Below are 14,279 nucleotides of genomic sequence, written 5' to 3'. Positions count from 1 at the left end.
CGTCCTCAAGTACAATATTAGTTTAATGAAATACAAATGGACTATATATATACATTATATAGTTAACAAATACAGTGCAATCAAATAAGTCATTAAAATTAATGTGATAGACTATGGACCTGCAAAATGTAAATAGGATAAGGTTAGATTTTTTTTGGAATTAATCTTTGATTCTTCGATCGACTTTTGGGTTTTTCTTGAAAAATCTATAACATAAAGAAAAATTAAAATAACCAAATTTGTTTGACCTTAATAACCAAAATTGAACTAAAAATTGAAATATTTGGGTGATTTGATTTTTGATCATCAATTTTTTTATTTGTCTAATTTTTTTGCTCATCCCTACTAGGTAGGCTAGGTTAATAGGTTGCTATAAATAGCGAGAAATAATTGTACATTTTTTTATATAAAAATATTCAACCATAACCAATGATTCACATTTTACTAAAATAAAATTAGAAAAATGTTCAAATACGCCCAATAGTTGATTATCCACCCATAATAACCCGTCACTAGGGTTTTAGTAACAGAAATCAATGATTGGCGATCACTTGCAAATTGCCTTTGAAGAAGAAAAAGGCTACTAGCGACTTGTGCATGGTTGCCGGTATCGATCCTTCTTCTTCAAAGTAAGACAATAATGCCAAACAAACGTAATAAACTAATTCTTCATATATGAATGATCCGATTTGACTAAGGGGGTATATTCAATCATGATTTTTATACACTTTAAATACTATTATCAACTTTAAAAATTTGGCGGTATTCAATTTAGACTTTTAAAGACTCTTTAAAAGTCTACCGATATACATGTTTGTATTTATGTATGTATGTATTATAAAAGTTTAAGAATATTATAAATAATATAGAGTCATTTCCATTTTTGGTCCTACTGTCATTGGGGCATTGCCAATTTTAATTTAGTCCACTTCATTAATTTTTGCCACATTACGGCTAGTCTTATTTAGTTCTTGCCACTTTTAGTCCGCCGTTAAAATTTTTGTCAAATAACCGTACAAAATAGGGATATTTTGGTATTTTCATGCTTTGACCATCTCCTTTATCATTTGCAGTGGTCTTCCTTACACAATTTCATCCAGTGAAGAAGTCCGGCGAAAGCCATGGCTTTGTAATGTGGCTCACATGGCTTCCGCGGGACCTCTTCATTGGATGAAAATGTGTAAGGAAAACCACTGCAAAGGGTCAAGGAGATGACCAAAGTATGAAAAGACCAAAAATATCCCTGTTTTGGACGACCATTTGACGAAAATTTTAACGGTGGACTAAAAGTGACAATGACTAAATAAGACTGACCGTAATGTGGCAAAAATTAATGAAGTGGACTAAAATTGACAATGCCCCAATAACAGTAGGACCAAAAATGGAAATGACTCAATAATATATTACTAGAAATTATGAAATGTTTATAAGGATATATTCAATTTAGAATTTTAATGATTTTGTAGGCTTTTTAATCTTAAAAAAGTATTTAAAAGTTTATAATTGTTTATCCTACATACTTTTAATGATTCATATAAAGTTGATGAAAGTTTAAAAATTTTTGAAAAAGTCTTAAAAAGTTCTATAAAAATTGTTTAAAATTCATCAATTTAAAATTCTTTAAAAAACAATAAAAATATTAATTGAATACACCCGTAAGTGATGCACAATGATTCCGTCGGCAACCCTTACTTTCAAACTTATGAGCATGTCAAATTGAGTGTAAAAGTTACATATCCACACCCTATGCAATGTCGAGTCAACCATTGACAAAGCCCTCATCTTAGTAAAGAAAGTCTTTCAAAAAAAATAAATAAATAAAGTCTAGGGGTACCATTGTCTCTTTTTTCAAGATTATGAGAAAATGTCCTTTTTTTTTGGGAAAGGAATAAAACTAATTCATTAAATCATAAATGAGAATGATTACATCCAAGTTCAATAGAATGGTAAATCATTTTACACAAAAATAACTTTCCTTGCTATGCTATAAAAAAACTTTATATTCGTAGACCGTTTTACAACTTGGAAGTTGGGGTCCCTGATATAACTTAAAGCTTCTTTAAAATAATAAAATCATTAATGATCTGGCAGACTATCTTTGGTCGAAGAGTCTTGCACACCACTTGGGTCTTTATCTTCATTTTTTCGCCCATAATATTCCCGCTTCTTCATTGTCATCTCCATGACCCAAGAGGAAGTTTACATATGTCACGACCATCTTTATCAATCCGCGCTCAAAAAAACTCGTCTAATAAACGAGATGAAAAAATTTAAATAAAGAACCTAACACAGAAAGCTAAAAAAAAAAAAAAAAAAAAGTGGCAAGGAGACAAAATGGGTGGCAAGAGAAAAGAGTCATTTCCATTTTTGGTCCTACTGTTATTGGGGCATTGCCAATTTTAGTCCACCTCATTAATTTTTGCCACATTGCGGCTAGTCTTATTTAGTCATTGCCACTTTTAGTCCACCGTTAAAATTTTCGTCAAATAACCGTCCAAAATAGGGGTATTTTTATCTTTTCATGCTTTGATCATCTCCTTTACCCTTTGTAGTGGTTTTCCTTACAGATTTTCATCCAATGAAGAGGTCCAGCGAAAGCCATGGCTTTGTAATGTGGCTCACATGGCTTTCGCCGGACCTCTTCAATGGATGAAAATGTGTAACGAAAACCACTGCAAAGGGTCAAGGAGATGATCAAAGCATGAAAAGACCAAAAATGCCCCTATTTTGGACGACAATTTGACGAAAATTTTAACGGTGGATTAAAAGTGGTAAGGACTAAATAAGACTAGTCACAATGTGATAAAAATTAATGAAGTGGACTAAAATTGGCAATACTCTAATAACAGTAGGACAAAAAATGGAAATGGCTTCAAGAGAAAATGTCCCATTAATAATCCCTTTTTCGTGAAAAATATAAATACTTGTACGAATCACTAGGTGACTAATTAATCCTGAATTTTTCAAGTGTAATAATGTCTTCTAACAACTGTGCTAGAAAGTTAGGTTAACCTCCTAATAGATTGATTGCTCCAAAGCTAACCTCATCTAATGAGTTTAGTCTTATCACTTTAATTTGAATATATAGTCAATCATCACCTAAATATTCAACTGTCGACATTATATAGTACTGTTAAATTTTTAAAAGTTAAATTATAAATTATAAAAGAAAAATCAAGAAAGAATGTTTGACTAATAAATAATATACACAATAAGTATAAAGTAAGATAAAGGAGATATATTTCAAGATATTAGTCAAAATTAGACTCTATTAACAATTGATACTCCGTAAACAAAATTCGACAACGTACAATATCTAGGTAGATGAATTATCATTTATGTAGTAGGTAGCCAACAAGGTTGACTATATTAATAATAAAAAAGGTTATTTTCAGTTTAAATCCGTTACAATACTATATTTAGAGTGTAGATAGAATTGATTTATTTGACCAAAACTTTTAAAATTTAAAAAAGTAAAAATAAAAGTAGCAATGTTAATACACTTAATAATTAGTCAACTACATGACACTTTTGTATTTTAAATGAGTGATCACGGGATCAAACTCCAATGATTGAGCCATTAATTTTTTGTGCTGAAAAAGATTTGAGAAATTATAGATAATTAAAATTAATTTTTAATACTCCGAAAAGGATAGCTAGTTGGTGAAGCATGGGTCTCTATACCAAAAAAAAAAAAAAATAATAATAATAATAATAATAAATAATGGTCCTCTTAGTTGATAGATCAAGTAAGTCACACGGTGTTCACATTTTTTATTGGGGGTCTAAACCATCTCCTACAAGTCTACAACTACTTTCACACAGTCCTTACACATAAAACATCATATTATTATAATATTATTATATAGTATTACTATTTCTTGTTTTTATCAACAATTCTTTATAAGTAAAAATTTGTTGTTGGTCTCTTCCATCTTGTTTGGTTGCCCCATATGATTCTTAGTTTAAAGTTGGCACAATTGCATCAGCAACAACAACATCAGTAGCAAAGCAGCATAAACTCACTGTAATTTCTGCAATGGATCATTTTGTGGATGATTTAAGTTCTTCCCTTGAGAATCATGTTGAACCCTTTTTATCTCATGATGATGCAGCCCCAAGCAATGAAGCTGATGATCATGGTAAAATTTTCTGCTATTTACTTTTTTGGATGGTGACTTAATTACCTCTTGCATAGTATATATTAGGGCATTTAATTTCCAGAATTTTCTACTGCAAATAATTACAGATTATTGCTTCTACAATAAACTCAATTTTTTTGCCCAGAGGAGGGATATGATATATTGATATGATCAAACTGTAATCTTGATTCTTGATATCAACCTTCATTATTCAGTGAGTGAGTCTTGTAAATCTGTAGTCTTTTCCAATTTTCTTGAATTGGGTTTTTATCCCTGTAAAAATTTGGGGAAAACAGAAAATTACCCTAGAGGATACACTGAAATTCTGCCTGCATATGAGTAATCGGTTGCCCTTTGATATATATACTGAGATTGTTTAAATGTTGGAAGAAATTAACCAGCTAGGCTAGTTTAGATAGTTGGACTTTTCATATCCTTTTTAAATTTGTTGAACTTGTGACCTTGTAGTGTCAAAATTAGTCTACTGTTTTCTCTGTATATAGTTCATGAATCATGATGCCCCTCTTTTGACTTTCGTTTTAGATTCGATACTAGTTTCTAGTACTCGATGCGTTTGCATATCTCTTTTGTTAGTTTTCTCTGTTCTTATGATTCGTCCTATGTTTTTTAAGTGGTTTTTAGTTGGTCTAATGCGTTGGAATGAACCCGATGTAAATGAATTGTAATGTTAGGGTTCACATTTGCGGAAATAAACTCTGTTCGGGCAAGTGCCAGTAAAGTTATCTGTTGCGACTTCTCATCAGATGGAAAATTGCTTGTCAGTGGGGGGCATGATAAAAAGGTGAACACAATTTTCTAGCCCTTATTGGTTCATTGTTCTTCACTAGTTTCGTTCGATTATTATTTGGTTGTGCAGGCTGTTTTGTGGCATACGGACACCTTAACGCCAAAAGCTACATTCGAAGAGCATTTGTTACTTATTACTGATGTTCGTTTCAGTCCAAGCATGTCCCGTATTGCAACGTCTTCTTTTGATAGGACTATACGAGTTTGGTCTGCTGACAATTATGTAAGCTAGCCAACAATGTATTATATTTTTTTTCTTCACGGTTTTTCTAGCGTTAACGCTATTGGTTTGTTCCATAGCATGGGCACTCAATTCGGAATTTTACTGGGCATTCTGTTGCCATATTGTCGCTCGATTTCCATCCCAATAACGAAGATCTGATCTGTTCGTGTGACGGGGATGGCGAGATTAGGTACTGGAGCGTCACCAACGGATGTTGCACGAGTGCCTTAACGGTGCAGTAATTTATTGATTCCACGTTACAATTATATTCCATTTTCTATCCTCGTTACACCTAACCCCAAACAGCATAAACAGATGAACATTGTATTGCTTTCTGTTGTTTATCCTTGTTTTCTCATATCGTGACTCGATCTTTTGTCCGTTATTCGGTATAGGGTGGCACGACTCAGGTGAGATTTCAGCCCCGTCTTGGCAGGTATCTTGCAGCAGCAGGCGAGAACGATGTATCAATTATTGACGTCGAAACGCAAACATGCATACAGACACTAAAGGTGCTACTTTTAGAGTAAACGTGCAATCTAACTATCGACTGAAACTTTTCGTTAAAACTGAACATGTATAATTAGGTCTGTTCTTCGATTGGCAGGGTACAAAACCTGTTAACTATGTCTGCTGGGACCCATCGGGCGAGCTACTGGTTACAGTCAGCGAGGATTCTGTTAGAGTATGGGCACTCGGTTCTGGGAGTGTAGGGAATTGTGTACACGAACTCGGTTCGAATCACAGTAAATTTCACTCCTGCGTTTTCCATCCTTTATACACTTCAGTGCTAGTTATTGGGTGTAACCAGGCAAGTTCTCGGGCTTATATATCTCCACTTAGACTATGTATATAATCCATTCAACGATGTGGTTCTCGTATTAGTACAAAAATAGCGGGATTTAATTTGTCCCAACACGTGCTGATGTGCAGAGCGTTTTCTTAATTGCAGTCTTTGGAGCTCTGGAACATGACCGAGAACAAGACCATGGCGATTCCTGCACACGAACGAATAATTTCTTCGTTGGCTGCATCTGCTGCGACGGGTTTGATTGCTTCCGCTAGTCACGATCAGATCGTCAAACTCTGGAAGTAGCAGATTTTGCTTCGGTTTTTCGCCCTGCTGTTGTATGTTCAACTACTTTACTACTGTTAGTTTTATGGTGTTGGGTAGGCTTGGTTTTTGTGGTAATTAAGACACAAGGCCAATCTGTCTGTTTATTATCCTGGAAAATTGGATTTTGTATAAAGAATTGAAGTATTTCAGTTGTGATCTTCAATTTTTACCTGTATATGAGCTTTGATGATTTCAAATGTGTAATCTCAAGCTTTGTTAAGTTGGCTAAGAGTCTAAGGACTTACCGCTTTGGTTAGGAAGAGGGAAAGGAATTGTTCTGTGGAAAGGAAGGAATAATGTGAGAATAAAGCAGGAATTTAAATCTTATTTATTGTAAGAGAGTCTTTGTATTATACAATTCAAACTTTTATTAAAAAATAAATAAAGAATTATATTTATACTAGAGGCCTAGAGCAAACTCATTTTCCTTTTTTTTTTTTTTTTAATGTGGGACAGACATCTTCGAAGTCTTTCAAAAAAATAATTTTTCCAACTCAAATGGGAATATTTTGATAATTTATTTCTCATTCACTTATACTCTATTTTGAGTGTACAATATATCAATTTCTTCATATCAAATTTAAATTCACTTTAACCTTATCTAAATTAAAAGAATTAAAAGTGGAACTCACTGACATTTATACCATAAAACAACCATTTAAAATGTTATTTTTTTTTACTAAAATTTCAAACAATTTTACGGGAGAGATTGAATTTTTGACTCCTAAATTATTTTCATTTTAAAATGTGGTCCCTCAATTTTTTTTTTCAAGTCGTCAATTTAGTCCTCAAGTCAAATCAATTATTGATCAATTCCATTAGGTGGAGGGACCAAATTGGCAACTTACAAAAAAACTGAGGGACCACGTTTCAAAATAGAAAATACTTGAGGAATTAGAAGTATAATTTCAATTTTACCTTTACTATTAGTTTAGTAAACAAACATCATATTCTCAACCTATTGAAGCACAAAGACTCTAATGGGGTTGGTCTATGTATATATTCTCAACCTATTGAAGCACAAAGACTCAATGCCCCATTAAAGTTCAAACACGTGACCTCTCATTTGAGAAATTTACATAGTTACCATTGAACTATAGGCTACTTAATTGAAATATTTTAATACTCCGTATTTTGTTAATTCCTCTCCAATTGATACAGCAAATGCCAACTCACATATTAGTTGTCATGAGATTCTCTCTTTTTTTTTTTCTTTTTTTTTTGTAACATATGATATCTTGGAGATTTTGCATTCACCTTTATCGCACATGTTTATTCTGACTATAAATTGAGATTCGATCTAAAGTACCAAATTGTGTATATGTAGTCTTTATCAATGTTTCATCTGACATAATGCATAATAGTTGACATAGACACTGAAATTTTAATAAAAATGATTATTTTTATTAAAATATTTTAATATATTTTGAATAATATTAATATTATTTAATTTGTTTTTACATCAATAATAAACTTAATAAGAGCTCATAGAGTTAGGCTTTCAACCGGAACTGAAAAAATATTTGTTGAAATGAATGGTTCATATTATTTTGATTTTAATATTTTTTATTTAATTATTTTTTATTTTACCCTCTATTATATCATTTACTTTTCCTAAATATCATTCTATTCCGCTAACTATTTATTATTCTTAACCTACTGATTTTTATAAGGAATGTCTTAGGTTCGAACCCCATCTAAATCAAAATTGACATAATTGTTAAACATATGCTATGAATATGTTAGAGTGTATTAAAATGTATTAAAGGCCCTGTTTGGTAAATAATAAGCCTATCAGCCAATTTTGGCTTATTTGATCACTATTAGTTGTTTGGTCAATAAGCTTTTTGTAACTCCAAAATGCTAAAATTCAAAAGGCTACTTAAAGTAGCCTTTTCAATTAGTTTTTTGAGAAAAGAAATTATACCAAATAGCTATCAGCTAACAGCTAATTTATCAAACAACTTTCTACAATCAACTAATATTATCAACAAATCATTCATTCTAACCCAAACAGCCAACCAATCAGCCAACAACCATTTACCAAACAGGACCAAAATTTAAAAGTTAATTCCATTTTTGGTCCTAAATTTATATGCAACAGTCCACTTTTAGTCATTTTTTATTGGAATATCCATATTTGGTCCTAGTGTAGTATTGTGGCATGACTATTTTTGGTCTTCCGTGAACAAAATTATTGAAATATCGTTAAATATAATGGCTTTTAGATCATTTTTATACAAACTGAGTTGACCCTGCTATATTTTTATGTTTATTTTTTAAAAAAAAATTATTAATTAAAGTCTAAAATGCCTTTGTATTTAACAACATTAAACCTGTTTTGTTAATAAAGGACCAATAATGGTCATGCCACAATAATATTAGGATCAAATGTGGATGTTCTAATAAAAAAAAAAGGACTAAAAATGGATTATCACCTATAAATATAGGACCAAAAATAGGATTAACTCAAAATTTAACATGAACTTTGGCCAATTAATTAGAATCACGCATTGACATTGATAAAACGATACACCTAATTTACAGTATATATTTAACACAAACAAAAAACTATGTCTATTATCATTGTCTTTTTTAGAAAGGATGATGAATTTGGTTATGTTTTTGAATGTGCATTGCGCCAAGGCACTAAATTGCAGTGAAGCACACCAAGGGACTAGATCAAATCAAGATTTCGTTTCTGGCAGAAGTGGCAACAAGAGGAAGCATGAATCACGCAAATTAATTAATAGGATTTTGTGTTACAAAATCTATGCTTAGGGTAGTGAGGGTGCTTCCCTCTAAAATTGCTATTGCACCAGTTAATCCAACATTTCTGCCACAGGTCATAGTTCTGCATTCTTGAAATATTTATTTTAATGAAAAAGTGATAATTTTGCATTGTTATACGCTAGACATTAAGCTAATCAAAAAAAATATTCAAAAAAAATACACATTGTTAAACTATTCAAAAAAAATACACATTAGACATTAAACTATTCGCGCAATGCACATGTATGTGGTACCTAGTAATTAGATAATACTAAAAGATCAGTTTGACAAAATATTAAATTTGAAAATATATAGTTCAATTTTTTGTGTTTACAATCGACTAATTATTTTTTAGTACTATTGACTCTGTTACAATGTTGTATCTATTCGTAGCTACTTTAATTTCTCGAACCTACCCCCTCCCATATGGGTGATCAAGATTAACTGTTGGAAAGTTGAGGCAACGTCAACTAATCCTGACACTCTTTAGGAAAAGGGGAACAACTAAACAGAATATGAAGTTTGTGCCGTGTTACAATAACACTACCCTAGAAGCGAATTCGCCGCTACCAGTGTAGGCTGACAACAACGACGTCAGCCTCGAAGGTTAACACAGCAATCCCCGTCTCCATGCACCCGAAGCAGAGATTGGAACGACTATTAGAGTAGAAAAGAGGAGAATAGAAACACCACACAATGTTTTTCTGTGTGTCTGAACTCAAAAATGATCCCATTTAAATAGTATAAGCCAAATTATAAGGGCATTTTAGTCATTTTGTCGCTCCTTACCTTTCAATTCCTTGTACTCCAATTTCTGCATACCAAACACTGTAATTTTAATTCCTACTTTATTCATTTAATTGCAATTCCACCGAATTACAATTCTTTTCCCCCCTAATTCCCTCCTCCCAACCAAACGCCCTGTAAGAACATCATGATTCTCATATATTTTTACTCAATTGGACATCCTGATGCCAATGAGTGCTCTATAAAGATATAACACATTATCTTTCAGAAAAGGTGGTTAACCTTTTTCACTTAAGTAAGTAATTTCTTTAAGGCTATCTAAATATAGACTACCCAAATTAGGGTGTGAAATCATTAAGAGCATTTTATGCTCACTCTCTCAGTTATTAAGCAGTGAATTCATTAAGTCCGTCTCAATAGGACCACCCATCTCATAGGGTTATAAATTCATTAAGAGCTGTAGCTCAACCTCACCAGTACACAGATCATTGGAATGACCAATTAGTGTACTACTTCGTGATTCTTTCCATGGCTTCGTTTGACCACACAAGTGGGATCCACCATGAATTTATTACCTCTTGGAATTTAAGTCATTCCATCAACAATTCAACGACTAATATCATAATTAGTCTTCATTATTAAAATTAGTTGATCAACTCCATCAAACTTACGTACACTTTGACAAGTACTTTATTTACTCATAAATAATACCCTAGAGATTTTCATGTTTAACATGAAACATTCTCTTTTACTATTATTCTCGGTAAAGTAAAAGAGAGTTATAGAAATGAAATATAAAGAGCTGATTACCCCAACAATGCAGCGATTACAAGTATTCTTCTTAAAAGTACTCGATCTCTTACTCAAAGATTATATGCAAACTATAATTTATTCGAGAAATGTTTATCTACATAAATTTCATCAAGATGAAATTCAACATCTATAATTTTAGCGTTCAAAGTTATGTTATTTCAACTTAACAATTTTCCCTTCACTACATAACTCATATATAGCATTGGTATATATATAACACCTATGATTTAAAAAATGAAAAGCACAACAATGTGCTCAAGAAGGCTCAACAATATACACTCTAAGGCAAACAATATTACTACGAAGGCACAACATTGTGCTCTGTAAGACATAACAATGTACTATGTATGGCATAACAACGTGCACTGTATGACATAACAATGTACACTAGAAGAAGGAACAATATGCACTGAAAGGCGAAAAAAATTAACTTATTACACAAAATTACAATAATGTCGCCGCGTTTTTTTTTTAAATCTCCAATTTGGACGCTTGATCTGTACTCAATCTACGGATATAATTACATCATATTTCTCACCTAAGGCAATTATTTCACATGATCCTTTATATATATATATATATATATATATATATATATATATATATATATATATGACAAAAACCAAAGCCATATATTAATGGAAGAAATGTTGAATACAAGAAATAGAAGATAACCAAATAAATGAATCAGCCTGAGAATCTAGCGTCCTAACTAAGGTGTGGATAAACACATTAGCTGACCTACGAATATATCTGAAGAACACTTTATCAAAGTGCTTACAAGTAAATGACATCTCTCGATAATACGACCAGCATAAAAATAATACGGAGATGACGAATTCAAAAAGAAGCAGGCACTTTGATTGTCAGTCTCTACCTGAACATGACGCCAACCTTCATTCTTAACCCAAGATAAATCTGCATAAATAATGTTTAAAAAAATTGTGGAAATAATTTATATAAAGTGCATTGTTACTTTTCAGTATGAGTCTTCTTGCCTGTATCAAAAATAAAATTATTATTTAACTAAACATCCTATTGTTTTCGACTAACTTTTTTTTTTTTTTTTTTTCATCTACATATAAACACTTCAAAAAATTTAAAAACCTTCAAAGTTAGTTGAAAATTTCTGACCATCTGGCAATTATACCAAAAAAAATGTTTATTTTACCTTTCCATCTATGTTCTCTTCCTTCTATCATAAAAGTGACAAGTTTGAGATGATAAAATTAAGATAAAAATTTCTACTCACATTAAAACAAAATAGAGACTGCAAAAACATACGCATCCTTTTGATAGTAACTATAATATTAATTACTACTACTATATAAGTGATTGATGAGGACTCAGTAACATCTTTAGTGGTATCATCAAGTTAGGCAAATAATAAGCCATTCTGCACGACGAGCGAACCACATAGTCATCTTCATTGTCCTCCTATATTTATTCTTAGTTATATATGAACATCGAAAATATATGTTTTTAGTACATCTGAAAAAATTAGGTAGGGTGAAATTTAAATTCAAATTTTCAACTAGAAAATAAGTATATATTATTAAGTTCCACTTTCACTTATCAAAGATATATAATACACACACACACATTTATATAGTGTATGTATTTTAATACGAGATAATTATTTATTTGTAAGTTATTATAACATAAAAATAACAAATAAATGTAGACATACATTCAGACTTGTTCTCTATCTATTATATTTATTTTCCAATTTTAAAATTTTGAGGGGCAACATATACTTGCACCAACTTGTCTTAGTGTATATATATTGTATAATATAATAACTATTATTTTTATTAAATTTATGCATATCAAAAGTTTTTTTTTTTTTTTTTTGAAGATATGCATATCAAAAGTTAAGTTTACAATTTGGTTAAATTGATTTCAAATGAAATTTTTATTTCAAATTCTTTACCTACGTACCAACTACAACAATTCCACTTAAATTTTGCTCACATAACAATAATTTTGCATGTCACCACTTTTACATTGATCGATCATGCACCTTCAAGTCAATTGACTAGCTTAGTTACCTTGTAGACTGGTTGATCACTATTGAGATCAATCAGTCAATTACGTTGTAGACCAATCGAGATCATCCATTCGATCATGAACCACCTACTCCCCTTCCCCCTTATTCACAACTAATATGTTCCTAGCACAACTCTAAACCGACACTCGTACCCTCCATACTTTTGAGCCCAATATCCCCACTTGATAAGTTTCAATTAGAGGATGAAATTGATACTATAATTTTCATCAACATTAAGATGGAAAACGAAGAATGAAAAAAAAAGAACATTTTTTCAATAACGAATATACTACTATTAAATACTTAGTTTATAAAATTATTAACACAACAATAGTAAAAGTGTACTTTCTTTAATATTGACAAACTCTAAGGTAAATCAGATTGTATATTTATTTGAATATGATTTTTTAAAAAACAAATGGTAATTAACCCAATAGATATTCTGTATTTATATATGTGATTGAGGAGTTCAGGACTCAGTAGCATCTTAAGTAGTATCATCAAGGCAAATAATAAGCCATTTAGAACGACGAGCGAACCACATAGCTATCTTCATTGTCCTTTTATATATTTACTCTTAGTTATATGTGAAGATCGAATATATATGTGTGTGTGTGCGTGTGCGTGTGCGTGTGCGTGTGCGTGTGAGTTTATAAAAAGTTCTACTTCAAATCTAAAGTAAATATAGAATAAAGATTAAAAAAAAAAGAAAAAAAAAGAAAATGGAAAAATGAAGTTAGCTAGGAAGAAGAGAAGCACTTACATAAAGTTAAGGATGCACCCAAAACCCAACAATACATGATGGGAAGGTGCCATATAGGAAGAAGGAAAGAAGAAAGAAAGTGAAGGTGTGTGGGAGCAAATGCAAATTGGATGTGCCAACTTAAATAAGGACCTATCCCCTTGGTCACCAAGAAATTGTCTATTTAATTATTAAGCAAAAATAAAATAAAAATAAAAAGAAGTGCTCACCAAGAATACTGGCAATTTTATTAAATATACCAAAAAGTACTACAAAAAATACATACAAAAGAATAGTGGCATGAGATAGTTGACCACATGTATCATGTTATAGCTATTTGACCAAAATATAATACTCCGTATAATGATTTTCCTCTATGTAGGCTATTATTGCCTTGCTCGCCAAGATCTTTGCAACTTTTTCATGGATTTTTCTTTCTTTAATTTCTTTTGAAAATAAAAATTAAAGCTATTATTAATTCATAATAAGTAGCGAACTAATACAATTAGGAGGTTTAGAATTCTAAAAATAGAATCAGATTGAGAGCGTAATTGCAGCTCTGGCTAATGTATGAACTAACAGATTGACTGATCTCTTTATTAAACGACAAACTAGATGATGAAAACATGTCATGAGAGTAAAACAATAGCTAGTAATTAATATATCCGGTGTGGGGTAGATCTTTTTGCTTCTGATTCAACGTGCGATGCTACTACATTGGCACAATCTGACTCTAATTTTAAGAAAAATACATTATTTGAATACTAAAAGTACATTATTTTGTATTATGTACATTCAGTACATAAAAATGTACTTTTATTATATTAAAATATACTTTTTATGGTCCACACAGCTCACACAATAAT

The 14,279-nt window shown here is 31.3% G+C and overlaps 1 protein-coding gene and 1 long non-coding RNA gene across 2 annotated transcripts; one reads left to right on the top strand and one right to left on the bottom strand.

The window, feature by feature from the left end:
• Positions 1 to 3,856: 3,856 nt before the first annotated feature.
• Positions 3,857 to 6,616, top strand: LOC116006237 (transcriptional corepressor LEUNIG-like). The gene is made up of 7 exons (XM_031246536.1): positions 3,857 to 4,142; positions 4,835 to 4,944; positions 5,020 to 5,172; positions 5,250 to 5,405; positions 5,568 to 5,684; positions 5,780 to 5,983; positions 6,125 to 6,616. Exons 1-7 carry the CDS (start codon positions 4,040 to 4,042, stop codon positions 6,266 to 6,268), a joined length of 987 nt encoding a protein of 328 aa, XP_031102396.1. The 5' UTR covers positions 3,857 to 4,039; the 3' UTR covers positions 6,269 to 6,616.
• Positions 6,617 to 11,232: 4,616 nt separating this feature from the next.
• On the bottom strand, positions 11,233 to 13,525 carry LOC116006436. The gene is made up of 2 exons (XR_004095138.1): positions 13,435 to 13,525; positions 11,233 to 11,539 (listed from the first exon to the last, which is right to left on the bottom strand). It is a non-coding gene; the product is annotated as an uncharacterized LOC116006436 (long non-coding RNA).
• Positions 13,526 to 14,279: the final 754 nt, after the last annotated feature.

Source organism: Ipomoea triloba, chromosome 15 (assembly GCF_003576645.1).
Source record: "Ipomoea triloba cultivar NCNSP0323 chromosome 15, ASM357664v1".
Taxonomy (NCBI): domain Eukaryota; kingdom Viridiplantae; phylum Streptophyta; class Magnoliopsida; order Solanales; family Convolvulaceae; genus Ipomoea; species Ipomoea triloba.
Note: the sequence above shows the minus strand (reverse complement) of the source record. Positions and strands in the feature narration are given on the sequence as shown.